The following is a 23,226-nucleotide window of genomic DNA, read 5'->3' as shown; positions in this document are numbered from 1 at the left end:
GAGGGTAGGGTGATGCCCTGTCCAAAAGCTCAGGGTTTTGTTTACTTGTTTGTTTGTTTGCTTTTTGACACTAATTAATGACAAAAACTTACAAGAAATACTGCAGGGATTCAGTTTTCTGTTGAGGCATCTCAAATGAAAATCATTTCATGGGTTTATAATTCCAAAAGCTGTTACTAGATTATCAAACACAAGGTCTGCCTTAATGCTATCAAATTAAACCATGGCAACTGATACATCTAGTATCCATCTGTTTCAAATTCCAATTTCATGTTTGAGTTTATAAAATAACTGAAAGCAATCAGATTATGTATATATTATGTATGTCATGTAGAATATGTATATTTAAATCTGGTAACTTGGTTAATTAAGGACTAGTAGAAAAAGTTGACATAAGGTACAATTGGGACCTTGAAAGGCTTTAATTAATTTCTCCTCCTTCTCCTCCCTTCATTTACTGTTCTAGGCATAACAAATGTCACATATTTGATTTGAAAACTTTATTATCTAGGAAATAAATTTGAGAACCCCTATTTAAACATTCTTAATGTACTCCTGACTTGAAGTTATTATTAATCTTCATGTTTAATGAAACATGTAAAATAAAGAGTTACTGCATTAAAGCATGGCTTATGGGGGGATACTTTGGAAGAAAATACGGAAATCTGAGACATACATCTCTGTCCAGTGCAGCATTTAAATTTCTGACTCCAACCGCAGTTGTGATTGTTTTTAGTTTGTTAGCTGCCTGGAGTGTTATTTTAAGAAAGCAGAAGCACCATCATTTGCACACTCCTTATAGATCACACACCTTAACCCTGACTTTAACTTCAGTTTCTCGAAGTGAAGTCAAGATGAAGAACCATTTGCTTTTCTGGGGAGTCCTAGCCATTTTTGTTAAGGCTGTTTTTGTGACAGGTATGTGGTATTTTGAAAATTAACCCACATAAAAGGAAAAATATAACACAGATCTGCTCTTCAGATTTAAACATTTATGTTTGTGCTTTGGTTAGCTAGCTAGCTGGCTACTTTTTCTAACATGCCTTAATCTTTATATGGGCAGTGATCTTTAAGCAGAGAAGACTCATTGTAATTCTTTTTATTCTTTTTTTCTCTTATTTGTTTGCCTACTATAACTTAGAGAATAAGAAAATATATATTTCTGGATAAGTATTGATAACTATACTTATATAAATATTCATTTTGAATCTTGAAAATCAGTAATCTTCTCCTTGAGTATCTTAAATGAATATTCTGGAGAAATGAAGTAATAATTACTATAACTACAATATGGAATGCATTGGGATTTTACTTCCCCAGAGAGACTAATAATAGTGCTAACAACTTTTCTGGATCTGAGCCTACAGATTTATTATGACACTTTAACAATGTTTAATGTTACACAGGTTGCCTATGACTTGATGGTATAACTTTGGTTATTTTGTTTACTAACCTTTCAAACTACTGTAGAAAATGGAATACATTCTGACTATAGATGTAATAATTTTCATCTAGAAGGGTAATGAGTTAGAAGTTATATAATTTGGCCTGATTGTTTCTAACACTTACTGAGCTTATTCTTATTTCAGAACAGGGTATGATGTAATTAAGAATAGTCATTTTACATATATTTTTATACTACTTTAGCATTAGAAATAATGAATTTCTAATAATATTTACACACAAAAATATTAGTATTAAAACATGTACAGTATATGTATTTATGTATATAAATAAATGTTTATGAACATGTTTATATACCTATAAACATATATGTAAAACATATATAAAAGATCTATCATTTATTGAGTACATACTATTTTCCAGGCATTATGCTAACTGTTTTACATATACTATTCCATTTAATTCTCATAGTAACCATTTGAGGATAGGTACTATTAATATTTCTAACATATAGTTGAGTCCACTGAGATTTAGAGAGGCGAAATAACTTACCTACAGTCACACAGCAAACACGTAGAACCCAGGCCATCTGACCCTATAGCCCCTGCTCCTAACTTCTATCCTATTCTGCCTGTATTGGAGAATCACCTTTTAGTAAACTCATTATGTTCATATCTAGTATGTGTTGTTAAGTGTATTTTCTCATTTGTTTGAACTGAATTAAATTTAACAAATATTTATTGAGCACCTGCTATGTCTCAGGCACAATCTATAACAGGTTTATTTGGAAAAATATTGCCTGTAAGTAAGAATGTTAGAATCTTTTAAGTCTTGGTGAATTGACTGTATTTGTACATTTCCTGGTAGATATATTAGTTTTATTTTTATATAATAACAATATTTATATATAATAACAATATTTATATATAATAATAAATAGTAATAAAAATTGATAGTTTTTTCCTTGGTTTCTGGTAAGAAAATAAATTATATACTATAAATAAAATATAGAACTTTTCTATATTTTGAGAAAAACATTTAATAAAATAAGACAAAATCAAAGAGGGAGACAAACCATAAGAGACTCTTAACTATAGGAAACAAACTAAAGGTTGCTGGAGGGGAGGTGGGTGGCAGGGTGGGGTAACTGGGTGATGGACCAAAAGGAGGGCACTTGATGTAATGAACACTGGGTGTTATATGAAACTGATGAATCACTAAACTCTATCTCTGAAACTAGTAATATGCTATATGTTAATTAATTGAATTTAAATTAAAAAAGAAAAAAAGAAAAACATTTAAGAGTCAGGAATATAGGAGTAGGGAAGAGGACACCATTTAAGTCATCTTATTCTTTTCAAAATGTTAAGAAGAATTATGTTATTATCTTGATTTCATAATGTTTCTTCTCCAATACTATAAAAGACTTTTATCAGAAGATGTATTAAGAAGTTATGAATAATTCCATAATAATGCATTGTAAAGTATGTCCAACAATTAGAAGTACAAAACAATGGTCTTAAATGTTTTTGTAATGACGATTATCATCAAGACTGAAATACTGCAATTAGGTCCTCTCTGCTTTGGGACACCTCTGAAATAATTAGACTTACAGTTACAATTATATCTATCCTGATCATTTAACCTTTGTAACTTGAATTAATGTGCTAAATTTTTTTTTTAAGTTGAGGTTTGATGGGGGGAAATTTTAAAGGCCATTTAGTTAAAATTATAGAAATAAAAAACATATTTAATGGGTTAGTTTTATGGTAGTGGGTTATAAGTTTTTTTGTTTGTTTTAAGTACCCTACATTGAGTAAAAGCTAACATTGGTAAATTCTATCAAATTCAGTATTCTGGTTGGGAAATTGTACTATAGTTTTGCAGGATGTTACCACTGGGAGAAACTAGGTAAAATGTACATGGGTTCTCTCTCTAGTATTTATTATGAGTGCATGTGATCTAAAAAAGTTTAATTTAAAAACAAAACAAAAATATATCAAACATTATTACTATTGTTTAATTAGCACTATTAAATAAAGTTGTTATTGATTCTTCAAATGCCTGTTAACTGATCTAAGTCCAGATAATAAGAAATTTTCTTTGTTTATTCCTTGCAACACTTACCAGACCTCTTTGTCCAATATTCAGATTAGACAATAAGTGTTGATACTCAGAGTTAAGGCTTTAATGGTCATCTGTGTATCCATTCACTTATTTTTTTTTCTGTAAACAGCATATTATATTAAATAGAGCTTGTACCTCACAATATTTTCTAAATTGCTTTTGTAAATTCATAGCACTTTACATGTATATATGGCATATCTTTTAAAATAATTCTTATAAGAAATAGTAATAAATATAGCACTTATTATTTTATTTGACTGAACCATTATGCCATGATAGCCTGATTGTTATTATGAAAAAGAAGAATATAATTAAGTTTAGGAAAATTATAGTAGAGAATACTTAAAAGTCTCACAAAGTAGGGTTATCTTGGGGAAAATGTGCCTGTTTTTAACTCTAATCCAACCTACAGATGGAAAAAAGTGTATAAATGGGAGTTCAGGAAGGATGTGACACTTCAACTGGGACTCACAAAGTCTAATGTCATTTTTTGTTTACTTTTGAATAATTACTTTGGTCTGAGAGACATCTAGTCTAGATTTTTGTTTTCTCTATCATTTTGTCATTTGGCACTGATTTTTTACAAGGCTACATTATTCAGAGAGCTGTGCCTCTATTAAAAGCATTAGATGAAAACTAGAATTCTTTTAGCCTGGGTTCCCACAGACTGGGCCAAGGGAAAAAGAAAACAATTTGTTTGGAGTGCATTTGGATTTCCTTCACAATGCTGTGAGACTCCACTTAGCATTTTAGATTAGGAAAAAGGACAAAATTGGAGAAAGCTGAAACCGATCGACCATAAAACTTAGTTTTTCTACTGGAAAAAAGATAAATTAAATAAAAGTATAGAAACAGACCTTTCTCCCCCTCTCTTCTTAATATGTTTTATCTTTCAAGCCCAAGATGAAGATGGAAGGACTGTTCTTGTTGACAACAAGTGTCAGTGTGCCCGGATTACTTCCAGGATCATCCCTTCTCCCGAAGGTCCTAGTGAAGACATTGTGGAGAGAAACATCAGAATTATGTATGTGGCACTTTAAATTTCTTTCTTTTTTTTCATGTTGTAAGCAGAGATACTTTCATTTATTAGCCATTGTTTGAACGTATTGACTGTAATACCTATGTCTCTACTCTTTTTTTTTTTTAAGAGAGAGAGAGAGCAGGGTGGGGAGAGGGGCAGAGAGAGAGGGAGAGAGAGAATCTTAAGCAGGCTCCATACCCAGCATGGAGTCCGATGCGGGGTTCTATCTCACAAACCTAAAATCATGACCTGAGTGGAAATCAAGAGTTGGTCACTTAACCAACTGAGCCACCCAGATGCCCCTCTACTCCTCTTTTTGATGTGTAGCACTTACATGAACCTGTTTCTATAGATAATTATCTATGTATGTGTATATACGCATAGACTTTATATGAGGATTAAAGATGCTAAATGGACAAAATTAAATATGCTAATGAACAAAAGCATCTAGGACAGTGTTTGAAAACCCACAGTAGATACTCATACATGTGTATTATCTTTCTCATTATATAAAGCTTTTCCTGATATTACTAGAGCCTTTACAATCTAATAAAGAATAGATCCATTCATTCAATCATTCATTCATTCGGCAAACATTTATTGAGAGCTACTGAATGCCACTGAGGATTAGAGCTGGTGATACAAAAATTTATATAAAGCACAGTCCATGCCATCAAATAATTTACAGTCTAGTAGGGAACTTCAAACAATTAAAAGGCAATTACAATACAGTATTGTAAATGCTGTGACAGGAATCAGCACAAGATGTTATAGGACCATTAAGGAGGGGCACCCGGTCCAATCCCGGAGGGTGAAGGGAGAGTGGCAGTGGGAGTCAGCCAGGGGTGTTTGGAGTTAAGTGGTGCAAGTGGCAGCTAGCAGGAGTGACCTGGGTAAGTGTGTGTGGGGCATGAAGGGTCGGTAGGCGAGGCAGGTCATTCCGGGAAGAGGAAATGGGTGCTGTGCAGATTGTATGAAATCATCACATAACATGCTTCCCATGGTACCAGACACACTAGAAGTACTTTGTAAAGGTTAGAACTCTTGCTGTTTTTGTTATTGTTAAGACTTGGAGATGAGAAAAAGCATGGTAAATTTGTGGGATTGCAAGCACTTGTTTCCAGCTAGCATGTAAAGAGGGTCGCACGGGGAGAGATGGGGCTGGAGAGGTGCAGGCGTATCATGAAGGGCCTTCTATGCCATCGTAAGCATGCTCTGTTTTCTGGGTGGAGACACTGTAGGTTTTAAGCAGAGAAGAACATTAGGCTTGTATTTTAGAGGCCATTTTGGCAATAATGTGGCTAATACATTGGAGGGGTCAAGACTAAAGGAGGGTATTGCTACAATCTAGGAGAGAAATGGCAGTGTCTTAAACCAAGTGCACAGATTGCAAAGAATCAGAATCAGCTGAACTGTGAGATGGATTAGATATCGGTCATTACAGAGAGGCGGCACTCAGGAATGGTATCTAAGGTTTTGGCTTGATATCTATGTAGATAGTGCTGCTAAATCCATCCTCATGTTTTCCTTCGTGTCATTTGGTGAGGAGAAATGATGACGTATATGAAAAATGTAAAAATTAATGACATCATCTCAACTAGTTGATAAGTGTTACCTACTTTTTCATGGAACATCACCAAATCAAGAGGTCTGGAGTCCAGTTACAGTTTTACTACTTAGTTGTTGTGTGAACTTGGGTAAGTCATTGAGATCTCTGGTTTATAATTTCTGCATTCCAAAAATATGGATAATAATATCTGTCCATTTATTCCACAAATATTGAACATATCCTACATGACACACATCTAGAAAGGCACTGAGAATACATAAATGGTTTTGCCTCAAAGAACTTATGTAGTCTGGGGAAGCAACTTCTCTGTAGACAAGCGACTGTGATATGGCATTTGTTATAATAAAGATACATGAACTTCAGTGGGACGAAAGAGAAAGGAATTTGTTCAGGAGTGAGAATGGATCATCATAAAGAGGGGAAAACTTGAGCTGATTTTTAAAGGAAAAGCAGGGATTTGCCAGGTAAGCAATGATCATTGACAGAGTTGTTTCTGTGAGGTTTATTTGGAATGGGAAATGTTTAAGATATGGCAAATTACCGTGAAATCGGAGTAATAGTATTACTGTAGAGTGGTTTTAGAGTGCTATAGAGTGCTAAATGTACTAAATTCCTGATGAAATAGTAAATACTGTCCCAGCAATATACCTATTATAAAAAAAGCAATATCTGTTAGTTTCATTATCTTGATTTCTTTCTTTTGTTTAGTGTTCCTCTGAACAACCGGGAGAATATCTCTGATCCCACCTCGCCAGTGAGAACCAAATTTGTATACCATTTGTCTGACCTGTAAGAGATTTTCCTTCATGCTAATATAGATATGGAATTTAATAACTTTAAATTTGTTAGTAAGAATGTTTCTGAAAATATGGGGTATAAACATTTACCAATGTAATTTGAGCTTTTGAATACATTAATTTTTATGTTAATTATTAGATATCATAAATTTATAAAACTTTATCACAGATAAAAGTTAGTTATAAATTCATTCTAAATAAGAAATTATTGCCAGTAGTACAGAAGGGCCAATTTGTCTTAATAGTTAAGTAATTGGATTTCAGACATATTAACATGCAGGTGTTTCTTTGGAAGCTATGGAATCCAACATCAAACAATTTTTTTTTAAAGATTTTATTTATTTATTTATTTGAGAGAGAGAGATAGTGAGAGCAGGAACACAAGCAGGGGGAGGGAGAAGCAGGCTTCCCACTGAGCAGGGAGCCCGACTGGGGGCTCGATCCCAGGACCCTGGGATCATGACCTGAGCCGAAGGCAGATGCTTAACGACCGAGCCACCCAGGCGCCCCCAATTTCTTTTTCTTAAAAATATTCTGCCTTCCTTGTCACTATAAAGAACTTGTTTAATCCAGTATACAGGTGGGAACAAACCTAAGAAGAGTAGAATTTGCTGTATGGTATAGACAAAACATCATATTATCGTATCATTAGTTATATTGTTTACTTTCAACTAATTTTTATATATTAAAGGTTGAAAACTCCCATTAACTATTGTTGTAGAGTAGCTGAGGTCTGAAAGGAGTCATGAGCAAGAGCCAGCTAATTTTGGATAGAAACGAATAGTCACTCAGATTCCGAGACAACATTTGATGGGGATTGTCAAATGAATATATTTATTTTTCAGCTGTAAAAAATGTGATCCTGTGGAAGTGGAGCTGGATAATCAAGTAGTTATCGCCTCCCAGAGCAATCTCTGTGATGAAGACAGTGAGACCTGTTACACCTATGACAGAAACAAGTGCTACACAAATTGGGTCCCATTTACATATGGTGGTCAGACCAAAATGGTGGAAACAGCCTTGACCCCGGATTCCTGCTACCCTGACTAATTTAAGTCATTGCTGACTGCACAGCTACTTTTCTTGAAAGGCTCTTCATTTTGATCCAGAAGTTAATATATTTACTACCAATGATATTGAAACAGTGATTTTTTTTGTTAATATAAAACTACCCCCCAAATAGAAATAGTAACATTATTATTTTTACTGAAATTGCTTTTCAACTGTATGTTCTCACTCTAAGTATTGAAATCTCTCATAATCCTTGCCCAAAGGGGTATACGACCTTAAAAATACAATTTCTAGCATTTAAAAATAGACAAGAGGAGAAAATAAAATTCAAAGAGTAAAAATCAGAAGACATAATTAAATTTCACTTTTTTTTTTTTTTTGGCCTTGCCTCGGAGAGCCAGAGCTTTTGCACCTTCCACTCTATTCTCTTTTTAAAAGTATCATGTGCAGAGAAAATTTATATGTAAACATAGGTCAATTACATGTCTTCCCTAGAAAAATTATAATTAGAAAACATGTTTTGGAAATATTTGCAAAAATAATTTAAAATGGGATCTCCGTTTATGAAACCAATGAGCCAAAAGTGACATAATTAAATGCATAATTGAAAAATATATTTTGACATAGCACAGATTTGGTGGCAGATGATACAGACTTTTTTTTTTGATAATCAGGATAGTATAAGAAATTCCCATTGGAAATCATCTATGTTGTAACTGAGTCTAATGAAATATGTATCCAAAATATGTATTCTCTAGCACAGCTTGAACAATTAAATAGATTCATAAGCATACACCTGTGTGAAATAATTTATTGAAAAGTTTACTAGTGTTAACTTTGTTGCATGTAAGGTAAAATATAATTTATTACTGATGAGCAGTTTGTAAGTATGGTATAATTATGCATTAATCACTGAATTCGTACATGCACATATTTGAAATAGCTTTGTCATTTAAATCTAAAATTAAATTAAAAGACAAGGTCCCTCTTGACAAACATAATGTTTATCATGGCACATAAAACTTCTTATGGCAGAAAGCCAAGGCCACCTGACAGACATATCCAAGGGTTCTGTGGAAAGTAAATGCTGACTCTCGATTTAAAATAACGGGAGGCTGATTAGTAAAAGTCAGTTTCCTGAAGAGGCATTGTTCTGTTTTCTTTTTTTTTAAATGGTAACAGTAATTTTTCATAATTTCCGCCGTGTTCATACTGATTATTCAGTGTTGGTTTTTTTTTGTTGTTGTTGTTGTTTTTGGGGGGATAAAGTTGGGACACTCTCGTGCTTCAGTAGGAATCATAGTTGATGCGCTAAAGACACATCATTCTTGACTAATCTAGTGTGTGGTTTTGGCCAAGTTTTTGAATTTTATCTGATCAGTCAACATTTATTAAATATTTATCACATGCAAGGAACTATGCTACATTTTTTGGTGATGAAGCTGTAATAAGTGCCCTCAAAACAGTCATCACCACTCACTCCCTAGACATCTGCTCAGTTATCTTCTCGAAGCTCACCCTGTTTTTAAAAACTGCAAACTCTCCTTTTCCTGGTTTATTTCTCCCCATGTACTTATCACCCTCTAGTGGACTATACAATTTACTTATTTATCATTTTATGGTTTCTCTCCCCCACTAGAGTATAAGGTCCACAAGGGCGGGCATTTTTATTTTGCTCAGTGATGTATCCCTAGCACCCAGAATAGTGCCTGGCACATTGGGATGCTCAATACATATTTGCGGAATGAACGAACATGAATACAGCTTACTTGAGGAGACAAGACATATGCATAAATAATGACAATCATTTGACAGAATCTCATAAAGGCAAACAAATAGGGTCCAAAGTGTTGTGAGAATTTATGGGGGACTTCCTGTTGGGGAACGTGATCAAAAAAAATGTGGCCAGTGGCGCCTGGGTGGCTCAGTTAAGTGGCTGCCTTTGGCTCAGGTTATGATATCGGGGTCCTGGGATCGAGCCCCGCATTGGGCTCCCCCCACTCAGTGGGGAGCCTGCTTCTTCCTCTCCCTCTGCCTGCCGCTCTGCTTACTTGTGTTCTCTGTCAAATGAATAAATAAAATCTTAAAAAAAGAAAAAGGGGCACCTGGGGGGCTTAGTCGTTAAGTATCTGCCTTCGGCTCAGGTCATGATCCTAGGGTCCAAGGATTAAGCCCCGCATGGGGCTCCCTGCTCAGCGGGAAGCCTGCTTCTCCCTCTCCCACTCCCCCTGCTTGTGTTCCCTCTCTCGCTGTGTCTCTCTCGGTCAAATAAATAAATAAAATCTTTAAAAAAAAAAAAAAAGATGTGACCACTGATTGACCCATGAGCTGGACCTGGGCACTTAGAACTTTCTCTACCCCTCCCCTGTCTTTGGAATGTGGGTTCCTCTAGCCTTTCTAGCTCCTGGAGGCTGCTCCAAGGACATTGCCTTGAGACAGTGATGTGGTGTTGAAAACACCTGCATGGTATACATGCTTGAGCCCAGTTAAGACCTCTTTATAAGATTTTAAGATTTGGTGGGCAGGTGAGGGGATCCATTCATCCTGTTGCTGCCCAAGACAAGCCTCGTATGTAAGTTCCCTTTGTTATTATTAAAATTGCCACCTCCAGCACGGAGTGGCCTGCTTCTTTCTTTGGTCTCTCCCTGACCTCTGTGTCAAGGGGCTGTTTCAGATTATACCAGGAAAGTTCCCCAGAGGTCTGTGAACCTACATTGCTGCCCTCCCCTGCCCCCAGTTTTACTGAGCTATAATTGACATAGAACACTGTATAAGTTAAGGTGTACAGCATAATGACTGCCATATGTATCTATTGTGAAATGGTTATCACGATAAGTTTATTTTACATCCGTCACCTCATACAGTCACAAAAAATTTTTTTTCCCCTGTGATGAGAATTTTAGGTGGAGACTGTTTCTGTAGAGGGTCCTTTGCTCTTTCCCCATCCTTCCTTTAGTTTTTCTGCATACCCAGTAGAAAACATTTTTGGGGGACGTCTGGGTGGCTCAGTTGGTTAAGCGTCTGCCTTTGGCTCAGGTCAAGATTCCGGGGTCCTGGTATCGAGTCCCACATCAGGCTCCTTGCTCAGCGGGAAGCCTGCTTCTCCCTCTGCTTGTGCTCTCTCTGACAAATAAGTGAATAAAAGCTTAAAAAAAAAAAAAAGGAAAGCACTTTTGGCTATTGTGGACATTGCTGCCATAAGAGACTCTTAACAAAAGGAAACAAACTGAGGGTTGCTGGATGGGAGGGGGGGTGGGGAGATGGGGTAACTGGGTGATGGGCATTAAGGAGGGCACATGATGTGATGAGCACTGGGTGTTCTATGCAACTGATGAATCATTTAAAGTCTACCTCTGAAACTAATGATAGACTATATGTCTATATGTTAATTAATTGGATTTAAATTAAAAAAAGTTTTTGTTCCCATGTTGCAGATTCTTGTAAGAAAGACCCTTATTCCAGGGTTATTGCCTCATTAAATGACAGCTGAAAGAGGACTGCAAACTTACAGTTCTGTAGGTCTTCATTCTTTCAGAAGTTCAGTTAAACTCTAAGACCCAGTGTATTAATAACAATTTGGCCACTTACCATGTGCTAAGACACCAATCTAATGGCTTTATTGAGCATTAACTCACTCAGTATAAATCCAGAGCAGCTGTTGGCTCTTAAATGAGAGTTGTTGAAGAAAGATTAACATTCATTCATACGTTTGCTTGTATCATTGGATAATTTAGCAGGGGAACACAAAGGAATCGGTGTAGAAGAGGCAGCTCTGAAAAGACGCTTGGCTCTTTGCAGGATGCTTATTTGACTAATGGCTCTAGTATGAATTGCTGTGTTTGTGCAAGAGGTCCATGAGTGTCTGCTCTCAGCCAATAATGATCGAGTATGGCAAGAATACCAAGACAGGCTCATTCCTGGGAGACACAGGACTCCCCTGATGGGTGAGTGACTTGACTCCCCAATCAGCTTCACTAAAAATTTCTTGGCACTGCACCACCATTAGATGTTATCTACCCAACCTTCCTTCCTATCCTCTTTCCTCCACATGGGCCAGACCTGCATCAGGGTCTGATAGTTCTCCCAGTCTTCTTGGGCTCCCACCCATATTCTCTTACAGGTGTTTTTCCTAATAAATCTCTTGCACCTTTAATCTCATCTTGGATTCTGCTCCTGCAGGGCCTAAATTAAATTAATAAAGCCAATTATGAGGTATCTGATTTAATGATGATGCTATTGAGCATTCTTCACATGCCAGGCGGTTCACCTATGCCATCTCATTTAATCCTCACAATAATTCTTTGGGTGTTACTTTTATATTGTAATGAGAAACCCAACTCAGTGGGTAATTAACAATTTGATTGGTTCATTTGTCTAGTAAATGGCAATGAAAACTGAATCACTGCTATAGTCTTAACAAATATTAATAGAAGCTCTTTGGCAATCATTTATTCCCTCTATAACATTTTCTTACAACCAATTCATTGACCTGTCAAAAAGTCAATTATTTTTGTACTTTTTGTCCTTTCTTTTTAGTTTGAATTAAATGGATATTTTAAAAAGATAGGCATAAGTGGGTATTATTGGTGAGACTGTTTTCCTTCTGTATAGTTCTTGACAAGTTAGCCATTTACCTAATTGAGCACATTCAGCACCAACAGAGAAAAATTATGTTAATTAACAGTAGGAGCAATGCTTTTTTGTACTAAGCCCTTAGAAGCCGGTAGACCCAAGCCAAGTGTTTAGTTTTCACTTTAAGACTATTGTCATTTCTAATTGTTTTATATAACTTGATATTCAAAATGAATCATAATTACACTACTGCATCATAAATACACCAATGTATACACATTCATAATCAGACATGCATGGACTCCCTAACCTAGAAGCAGTGGGATAGGAAAATTAACCTTTGATATATTTCCCAGGTCTTGGCTTTGGGGTGGCAGTGTAGGATAGTGGGTAAATCCCTGGCCCAGGTTGAAATACAGACTAAGTGACTGAATGACAGGTCAATAATGGTAAGTTCATTGAATCTAAGATTGAAAAATGGGAATAAAAATTACTATCTTACAGTTTTTTTAATGCAAAACCCCAATATACATAATGTATGTATATCACTTAGGTCAGCTGTTGTAGCATTCACTAACTTTCTGTAAACTGCTGTGGTTTTTGTTTGTTAATTGTTTTTTGGCTCTTCTTTTTGCCCAGGCAACAAATCAAGGAAAAATGTAAATATGTATTAGATCAGTGATTGCATGAGACTCACCTGGAGGACTTATTGTAACAGATTGCTGGACCCCACCCCAAGAGATTCTGATTAAGTAGTTCTGGGATGCATCAGGAGAAATACCAGGTCTCAAAAATTCCCAGGTGCGGCTGTTTGGGGGATTGCTTAGGAACCACAGCGTTAACATTCGAAACCTCCGTTGCCCCCTGGTGGTTGATTTATGACATACAACGCATATGCATTTTAGTACACCTTTCATTTAATGCTCGAAACTGCCCTATGAAATAAGGACTGTCTTCATTTTACAAATCACAAAACTGAGATACTAAGAGATGAAATAATCTTCTTAAGATTTTCATATAGTATATGGAGAACCTATAACTGGATCCAAGACTCTCAGACTCCAAAGCCAGTGCTTTGGAGGTTATCCCGAAAATAAAATACATTTTTAGATCATTTCCCTCAATAATTCCACTTCTGAGGAAATAATAAAAAATATGGACAAAGAGGCATAAAGATATTTATCACAACATTATTTATGATAATGAAAATTTATAAGAAATTTTACCTCTAGCATCAAAGGGAATGATAGTATAGTTATATTTCTGAATATTTCAGACAATGAAAATGAAGCATTAAGTATTTTTAATTGTATAGAAATTTCTTATATAATGTGAAGAGGGAAATGTAGGATATTTAGTAAAAGAATTACTTTAAGACCCCCGTCCCTCATACACACATATGAAAGAAAATAGGACAAAATATTAACATTAGAAGGTAGGATTATGTGTTTCCTTTTACTTTTCATTAGTTGCCAAATATTCAACAGTGAGTGTGTGTTTTGTAATTAGAAAAATATTAATCATTATTAATTTTTATTTTATATCAATTATATTAAAATTTGGGAAATTCTGAATTTCTATTCATTTATAAAATGTATTTAAAGAAAAAGCGATGTTTATTTAGCATCCATTCTGTGCTCAGCACAGTGCCAGGTGTTATGAGGCATACGCAAGAAGGATGAGAACTGGGCCTCACTTTTGAGGAGTTTTCTTTCTCCTTCCGTAGGCAGAACTAACACAGGAAAAAAGCAATATTAAATATAAAAGATGATGTGCTGTGAGCCCTCAGGGAAGCTGGGGATGTTGGGGCTGGGGTAGTCTTGGAGGAGATATTAATGAAATAGAATGGAAGTAGAACTTTCTAGAAATACAGGAGTCATGCAGAGACAGGAAGAAGTATAACATAAATGTAGGCTTGGCCTGCTCCTCTTTCTCTTTGTGTTCTCTATTCCAATTACATGCTTTATTTATGCATATCCTTGCAGGTTGGTAATATTCAGTTTTTTCAGTGGTCAAGACCTTTCTGTTCCCACCCTGGTGAGTGTGCAGTTGTCCCTTATTTATAGAAAATAGCCTAGCACTTTGCCACTCCAACTTTGGTCTGCCAACTGGCTAATTCATCATCCTCTGGGGGCATGTTTATAATACAAAACCAAAGGTCCCACTCCAGACGCCGAAATCAAAATCTGCATTGTAACAAGATTCAGGTGCGCATTAAAGCTTGCAAAATGCTGGTATAGCATGCGACACTGTCAGAAAGAGCCTGAGTCCTCTGTTGGAGAGACAGCTGCCTGTGTGGTTTTATAGCTAAGGGACTGACAAGGGCCTACCCAAATAAAATTTCCTACCATTACCCTGTTATCCTTCTGGAAATATGCCATGATTGGATTCACTCTTTAAGGGTGTGCTGATTGATCTGGGAGGCCTGCATTTTAGCCAATATTTGGGAAGGAATCTTTTTGCCAAGTTAGGCACAGTCAATACCTGCTTTGTGCAGTGCAGAAAGCAATGAGGCATGGTTTTTTGGATAAGCTCAGAGGAAATTGCTGTCCAAGTTCTGATGAAGCACAGAAAGGGAGGGTGCTGGGTCCTCAGGCAGGTGGAATGGAGCACTCTGAGAGCAGAGGACCTTGCCCCAGCAGGTGACGGGGCATCGAGGACAGCTTCATCAATTTCACAATTTTGTCTGTGTCAAATTGTAGCTCGGCTGCATCCTTCTCTATTTAAAGCGTTTTCCTCTGCCAACATGGAATTTTGTTTGTTACCAGCTGACATTTGTTTCTAAGTGTCATTGCCCATGAATTTAAAGTGAGACAATAGGTCCAGTGGCTGATATTATTGGGTTAGGGGTGAGGTGCAGAGGCAAGGAAGAACAGGTGGCCAAAACCAAAAGCTATATTCCGTTGTGAAGTGGTGATGACCTACTTCCCATCAAGTGTAGTGTTCTTCTGAGTTTTCATTGGGAAGTTGGCCTGAGTCACAGTGAAATCCTTGAGGTTTTGTGAAGGAGGGACAGAGCTGTTGATTTTAAGTCCAACATTTCTAGTTCCCCTTTTGGTTTTTAGAAATGAAGTTTGGTTTCTGGAGGGCAAGATAGATCTTCTTTAGGGTCTTTAGGGTCCTGACTGAAGGAGAGGGGGCTAAGGAAAGGCAGAGATGTGCCAAAGCAAGCAATAGAAGTAACTCAAAGGTCATGTCTCATGAATTTTCTTTAAAATGTATAAAGTTGGGACTCTGATAGGAGTAAAAAGTAAAACATGTTCAGGGGATCTGAAAACCAGAGGAAGAACCTCCATGACCGTGGCTACTAGGCCAAGTTTTCAGACGTAGCTGTCCCCACATTTCATCATCTTAGTTTGCTTCCTACTTAACATGAAAAAGTGTAAGATCTCCCCCAGCCAGCTGGATCTATGGCCAATACCCTCTGGAGAAATCTATTGCAGGATGCAAGACAGAAAACTTATAAAGCAGGTGTGTGTTTGTTTTGCGAGATTATCTTCCCTGTTTGTTATCCTGAGGTATTATTTTCTCATTCTGTATTTACTTGTTGACAAAAGACACCACCAGGCTATATCCAGTCATTTTAGAACCAACAGGTGACAGCCTCTAGACATAGGAACTCACCGTAGAGGTGGGGCTATGGTGGTGGGGTGTGGGTGCTAGAGAAGAAGGGGATCATGCTCAGAGCCTTCCATCTTCACGTGTGCACCTTGACCTTAGAGCTTATTAATAAATTACCAATGGCACACAGAATAATCACTTTACTGTAGGGAACTCAGGCCTGGTGTCCAGGTTGTACAAGGATACCCGAGCTGATGAGATAGAGGGATTTTCTACATGGACATTCCCCACCCCCTTGGTTTTTCACTCTCTATCTCAAATTCAATAGATATTTTTGTCCTATGTGCTTTTACATTTTACATTATGGATGTCTTAGATGATAATTTACACTACGGTGCCTCATAGACAAAGATTTGTCAATACATCTGCCAAAACAACTATAAGATTCATATGTTTTATGAAATACTGAAGCAAATGCGGATTTTACAAAGAAAGTATTCATATCTAGATTAAAAATCAACTGGAAAGAAAGCAAAACAAAAAAATGTAGTTTTATTTTGATGAGGATAATTCTTAAGAGACAGTTTTGTATAGAAAAAGTTAATGACTTTTTAGTGTGTGATTAAAATATAAAAGTGTGGGTGGGGGGATTTTGGCAACTAGTGGATGGCCTAAATCATCTCCCTCTGAGATCCCTTCCTAGCCTGAGATTCTATGTTCTGCAAATGTGGCTGAGTATCTAAAGCTACAGAGTATGACATGGCTAATTCAGTATCCTGTATAGTATACCCACAGGAAAAGCACACCACAGGATTTTCATGGGAGCTTTGAAAGCCGTTTTAAAATTGGTCAATCAATAAATATTTATTGGGTATCTATTATGTGCAAGACACTGTGCCAAGAAATTCAGAAGACTCAAAGGACAAGATTCCTTTCCTCTTGAAGTTTTCAACATAGATATTCTCAAATTTCTGAGATCTTCTTATAAAATCTGTCCCAGGAAATTTTCTCCTAAGAAACTCTTTAGAGTTAGAAGTAACTTTCTAGATAATTCCAAGAATTCTTCCCCTCTAGGAAGGAATATACAGATAGTAGTCCAACACGCCATTATTAAAAACAAAAAAACAAAACAAAACCCCTGGATGTATTCTAGCAAGGCAATACAGAAACATTTACTTTACAAAATAATTTACACTATTTAATCAGGATACAAAGAAAGTATGTCTGCAAGTAATTCTACCAGGACATGAAAAAATAAGACTTTATGTTGGTAGTAGCATACGCTGGTAGAATCACTTATATTATACTATTAAGGAAAACTGACCATAGAGTGTTTCTCTTATTTGATTAGGATAGTGTTTCCTAAAATGTACTCTCTAGGTCCTGCAGAGTATGAATTGGTGATAGGGTGTGACAAGTCCCACATTTTTTTCTGGATGCTCAGTCCCTGTGTGGCAGTGTTTCCCTCCCCACATTCCTAAGCCTTGTCTCCAGGCTGCTAGTTCTAGGTAACTAGCCTGTCTTCCCCCACACTTCTTGAACGTATTCCTCTGGCTAAGCTGTATCTACCTGGTAAAGGCCATGAGAAAATTAAAAACAAAAGTAGGTACCAGTGTCTACGATTTCTGAAATATATTCTACAATGATGGTTAGACTGAGTCAAAAAAACTAGCATAGGATTTGGAGAGTAGATACAAAAAGGAAGAGAGATATGTGGTCTTAAGATATGAAAATGGTGTAACAGGGAAAAAGATAAATTGAAGGGAAGAAAAGAAAAGGATTGATTGACAAGTGATCCATTAGGAGAGAGAACAGAAAGATGGGAAGAGGGGAAGACATAACAAAGAAGGTAGAGGTAAAGACAAGTGATGGATAATGGCTTAGGATGTAAAAAGTGACAGAAAGCGAGAAAGATGGGAAAGAAAAAATAGGAAGCTAAATACAGAATAGCGGACAGAAAGAAAACACAGAAGGAAGAAGGGAAATGATAGAGCAAAGAGAGAAGTAGTGGGAGATAAAAGATGTCAAAAGAATATTAGCTAGGAAAAAAAACTGACAAAGACCAACACAAGAAAAAACTGTATAATCATCGGGATTATACTGATATATAGATCTCCATGCATAAAATGGAAAGTTCATCTGCCTTTCTGTCTTGCAAAACCAGAGAATTTTGCAAGTATGGAACTTTGAAAGAAAAAGGAAGAATCAGCAAACAAAGGGAAACTAACCCAGACAAGTGGCTTCCAAGTTTCAAGGTGATGGAGGTCATAGCCTTTCTACTTCTTTTTAAGGTCCGTGTTAATTAGTGACAATACTGAATCTAGCAACCCCCAGAGGCTCAACCTCATCAGCATCACCTGGGCCACTACTCCTATTGCTGGAATGGGGAAAAACTTAAGGATCACTAAGAGGGTCAGATACTTAATTGAGTCTGGTGAGGGGTGGGGGGATGTTGGGGAACCACTGTAGAATATCAGGTATTTTCCTTCCCCAAAGAATGTTTGGTTGCGATAATCCCTAGGCCTGAAGTAGTAAGCAGTCTTGCACATGGTCCTGTGGATTGGTCCCTAATTGAAGAGAATCAAATGGAGTGTGTTCATCTGCATTAAGTGGGTCTACGTTTATACTCTGAAACTGTGCCCCAGTAGCTAACCTAGACAATGAGTTAGGACTTCCAGTAGGCATAACTGGATCTTCATCAAATGGGCCTTGCCTTCCAACGCTAGATGGAGTTCCAGTGCTGGAGGAGTGATACTTCGCTATTTTGGAGCCAAAGCATGGTAACTGTAGGATGCTTGATGGTCTTTGTTGCTGCCTTTCACCCTCATTTCCTTGCACTTCACTTTGGATTCCTTCTGGCTGAGGGCCTTCATCAGGTGTACCGATAACAAGCTGTTCAGGAGTAAGATCAACAGTTCTTTCATTGAACTGGTTGCCTTCAAATATTTGTTCCAAAACATTGTTCCCATCTCCTCCAAGGTCACTTGTGAGACAAGGCATATTCTTTGATTGAAGGGAACTGGCTTCAGGAAAGGGCATAATTCCCCTCTGGCTCAGTTGATTCTTCATCGAACATGGTGTGTTCCTTCTCAGAGTGGACACATCATCTCTGAAAGGACTTGGGTTTTGACTTTCTCCAGGCAGTCTTTTCTCTGAGCTGTTTCTTTGGTCAGGCAGGTTGCTTGTAGGGGAGATGGTATGTCTTACATGTTTAGTGTGGCTATCTTCTGTGTACAGAGGGCTGGTGTCTTGATTCTCCCCTGGTGCAAGACCAAAGGATGGAGTGTAGTCCTGGAGAGCAAGTGGATTGTCCTTGTGTCCTGTGGAGCCACCAACACAGCAAGGGCCTCTCTGGCTTAGGTGAAATACATGTGCTTCCTTTTGACCTGCTGGGTAACTTGGAGGAATTAAGTCTGGGAAAGCCAAATGTTCTCCCTCTGGTGAATTTAACCTGGTAATCTGCATGCCATAATTCAAATTCTCACCTTCACGCCATGTTGGATTTTTCTGAAGCCCAGCTGGGGAATTACTAGGATAGTGCTGGTTCTCTTTCTGGTGTGGTGGGCTAGGGGGTGCTTTGTGTAAAGCTGTTGGCTGATTCCAGAAATTTCTGTTAAAATATGGCCTTCTTTCTTTCTGCCCTTGGGGTTGAATCCTGTGGTCCCAGGAGTTCCAAGAAGGAAACAGAGTGCTTTCTTCTTGTCCAACAGCATTATTAGCATAATAGCCCCTCTCCACAAGTGGTGGTACAGTAGGGGCTGTATTATATGGTGGAAAATTTTCATCTGGGTCCCAGGGGTAAAACTCACCATAAGGGAAATCCTCCCTGGGTTTTGATGGATTATCTAAGGAATAGGGAAGGTATTCCTTTGGTTGATTTGAGGTGTATTGCTCGCCTTCATAGTGCCTAACTGTTGGACCTTCTTTAAAGCTTGGCTCCTCCATACCCCATCTACTTTGTCCTGGGAAAGTTTCATCTCCAGTTGGATCAACTGGGTCCTCTTCATTATAAGGGACTGTTTCTTTCAGCTCTGGAGTATTTATGGGGTACAGCGAATTTTTGGGTTGCCCTATATTATTGGGAGAATCGTCTCTCTCATCCCACATATTGCTTCTAAGATATGGTGAGTTTTCCCTGGGATCGTAAGAGTTATAGTCAGGGTAGTAAACACCTCCCCTAGAGCCATGAGAAGGATGAGGTAAGTGTTCCTCCTGTCTCCCAGGATCTTTCTTAAAAGATGGGGAGATTTCTTGGTGGTTCCAAGTATTTCTTCCAGCAGGAAAATGTTCTCTTGCAGGGGAAGGAATTTCCTCAGGATATACAGGTTGATACGTACTGTGCTTTAATTCTGGCTGATTAGTTTCTGATTCATATGGGTTTCTTCTTGGCTCCAAAATAATCCCTTTGGGCAAATTCTGGTTTGGGATTTGTCCATCAGAATTTGGGGCTCTTCTGGAATCTCCTCTTGGGTAATAAGAGTTTTCATGTTGATCAATAGAATTAAAATTTGGGACTAGCATGTTACTCTCAGGATGAGGCAGTTTATAGTTTGATTTATTAACTCCATAATCTTGAGAGTTTCTCCAGGGGCCAGGGGGATCCCTTGTAGGAATGACTATTCTTTCTTTCGGACCTACTGGTTTCTCTCCTGGATTTTGGATTTTTTCACTGTGGACAACAGTACCATGTTTGGGACCCAGAGGAGCAACATTGGTTCCCATAGGGTATTTATTTGGTCCCTGAGGCTTTCTTCTGACATTTCCCAGATTTCCTGCATGATTGGGAGAATTCCCTCTTGCAGTAGAAGCATAAGCCTTGCGATAAATTGGATTTCCTGGACGAACTGCTTGTTTGCGTTCCAAAGCAAAGGAGTTCCACCGAGGACCCCTTTGAACCTGTTGATTTCGGTAAAAAGGCCCATTCTGTCTGTGCCCCATGATAGTACCAGTGGGACGCCATTGTCTCCCTGCAGGAAAATTTCGGATGTTAGGATTTGGATAATTTTCATGAATATTTGGCTGACTTGGTCCCCATGTGATTTGAGTTCTTGGTACTCCCTGGCCTGAAACATTAACGGTAGAGGGTGAGATAACCCGGTTTTGAGCTGTGTTTGGGCCATGGCCACTGTTTCCTGTTGGGCTGGTGTCATTTCCGCTCTGACTCCCTGCAGCATTGGGTGCGTTTGGTTGAGTAGAATTAGTCTCAGGACCTGTTGAATTACCCGAGGGCTCAGTGGCCGGACTCTCTGTTTTAGGAGGATCTTCTTCTTTGGGTTTTTCAAAATCTTGTTCAAACATCTCTTCTGAATAATAAGGACGACCCCCAAATCCCTGATATCCAAAATATCCAAAGTAAGGATTCTGTAGGGAAGAAGATGGAAATCAGTAATTACTCTTTGTTCCCCACTGTGCTGTTGCTCAGAATTTTTTAGTGTAATAGGGATATTAACCATATGCTTCTTTTAAAACCTTAGCTATGCTTTCTTTCTTGAAAGTTAATTCCGCCTTGGTTTCCTTGACCCTACTCCCTTCTGGTTCTCTCTTGGGGTACTCTTTCTGACGTTACCACTCAGTTTTCTCTTCCTAGGCCTGGATCCTAAATCTGAGGGGTTTTTTGTTTGTTTTTATTTTTTTAAGGATTCCATTTTCTATCCTTCTCATTCTTCTGTTCTCATTTTACACACCTGCCTTGAGCAATCTATTGCAGGCCAATGTTTTCAATATAGATATAAACCAGTGACTCCTGAAGCCATAAATCTGGCCCATGACACTCTCTCTGAGGCTGAGGCAGCAAGACTTCATCACTAAAGATCTCATAGGTACCTCCAACTGAATGTTAATTGGGCCTATCACCCCCAAACTTCCTTCTCCAATATTCTATATCTAAACAACATGCACCACTATCTACCCAGTTTTCCAGGTTTCTACTCTCCTCTATTTCCCCTAGACAATTAATAACCAAGTCCTATAAAATCTAAACTTCCATCCTGTCCCTCCTCCTCTATCCGTGGTACCCTTGAACTATTGCAATAGTTTTCTTTCTGGTTACTCTGGGTGTGATTTTACTTTCCTCTAATCTTGTTTCTCCACTGCCATCAGAACAATAGAGTTTGGGGGTGGGGGTTGGCAGAACTTCTGTCACTTCACTTTCCTCTTTAAATATTATTTAAAGTTGCCCTACCTTACAGGATAAACTCTAAACCCCATAGCATAACATAAAAAGCAGGTCTAAAGAGTGGAGCTCTACACAGATATGGGTTAAAAATCCCTGTTCCATCAGTATTAATAGTATGACTTTGGGCTAACCTCAATTTATGATAGCATCAGTTATTTGTAAACTCAAGATGATAAAATAATATCTAACTCATAAGTTGTCATGAGGGTCAAAAGCGATAACATCTGTAAAGCTCAGTGCCTGGTACTTAGTAAGTACCTAACAAATGTTATACATTATATAACACCGCCACCGCCACCGCCACCACCACCACCAGCACGCTAATAATTCTTTTATAACCATCTGGCCCGCAACTATTCCATCCAGCCTCATTTCCTCTCCCTTGTACTTTATGCAGTTGCAAATCACAACTACTACTTGCAGCACTATTCACAGTAGAACCTAAATGTCTATCAACAGATGAATGGAAAAGGCAAATGTGGTAAAGACACACTACGGAATACTATTCAGCCTTAAGAAAGAAGGAAACTTTGATATATGACAACATGGATGAACCTTGAGGACATTCTGCTAAGTGACATCCCAGGAGGAGGAAAAACAGACTTTTTCATGCCTATGCTACCTGGGCCATTCTGCTTTATTTTCTCATACTATTGTTTTGAAAATTCAAAGTTCCTGTTTCTGGGATGCATACAATTATCTGAATCATTTTTATCTGGTAATTTCAATCTCAAAAGGATATTTTTATTTTATTTTTTAAACTTTTTAACTTTTTAAAAAGTTTTTAAAAGTTTGTTTGTTTAAGTAATCTCTACATCCAACATGGGGCTCAAACTCACGACCTGGAGATCAAGAGTTGCCTGCTCCTCTGACTGAGCCAGCCGGGCACCCCTTTTTAAAAGCACCTTATGCCATTAAATAGTAATTTCCAATGTCATTATTTTAACTCCCTCCTTGCTCCCTTTCTCATCCCCTCATCCCCCAGAGC

At 37.7% G+C, this 23,226-nt stretch overlaps 2 protein-coding genes across 2 annotated transcripts; one reads left to right on the top strand and one right to left on the bottom strand.

Moving 5' to 3' along the window:
• Positions 1 to 611: 611 nt before the first annotated feature.
• On the top strand, positions 612 to 9,885 carry JCHAIN (joining chain of multimeric IgA and IgM). Its single transcript, XM_032400510.1, has 4 exons — positions 612 to 918; positions 4,429 to 4,555; positions 6,831 to 6,911; positions 7,765 to 9,885. The coding sequence occupies exons 1-4, from the start codon at positions 633 to 635 to the stop codon at positions 7,967 to 7,969; spliced, it is 699 nt and encodes a 232-aa protein (XP_032256401.1). The 5' UTR covers positions 612 to 632; the 3' UTR covers positions 7,970 to 9,885.
• Positions 9,886 to 18,580: 8,695 nt separating this feature from the next.
• On the bottom strand, positions 18,581 to 21,400 carry ENAM (enamelin). The gene has a single exon (XM_032398202.1). The coding sequence runs from the start codon at positions 21,359 to 21,361 to the stop codon at positions 18,581 to 18,583; it is 2,781 nt and encodes a 926-aa protein (XP_032254093.1). The 5' UTR covers positions 21,362 to 21,400.
• Positions 21,401 to 23,226: the final 1,826 nt, after the last annotated feature.

Source organism: Phoca vitulina, unplaced genomic scaffold (genome assembly GCF_004348235.1).
Source record: "Phoca vitulina isolate PV1807 unplaced genomic scaffold, GSC_HSeal_1.0 scaffold3, whole genome shotgun sequence".
Taxonomy (NCBI): domain Eukaryota; kingdom Metazoa; phylum Chordata; class Mammalia; order Carnivora; family Phocidae; genus Phoca; species Phoca vitulina.
Note: the sequence above shows the minus strand (reverse complement) of the source record. Positions and strands in the feature narration are given on the sequence as shown.

Bases quoted from the DNA above. Each gene is read 5' to 3' on its own strand.
- JCHAIN (XM_032400510.1), top strand. From the start codon at position 633: ATGGGGGGATACTTTGGAAGAAAATACGGAAATCTGAGACATACATCT. The intron at 919-4,428 runs GTATGTGGTATT...TTATCTTTCAAG, and splicing joins TAAGGCTGTTTTTGTGACAG to CCCAAGATGAAGATGGAAGG. The intron at 6,912-7,764 runs GTAAGAGATTTT...TTTATTTTTCAG, and splicing joins GTATACCATTTGTCTGACCT to CTGTAAAAAATGTGATCCTG.
- ENAM (XM_032398202.1), bottom strand. From the start codon at position 21,361: ATGTTTGAACAAGATTTTGAAAAACCCAAAGAAGAAGATCCTCCTAAA.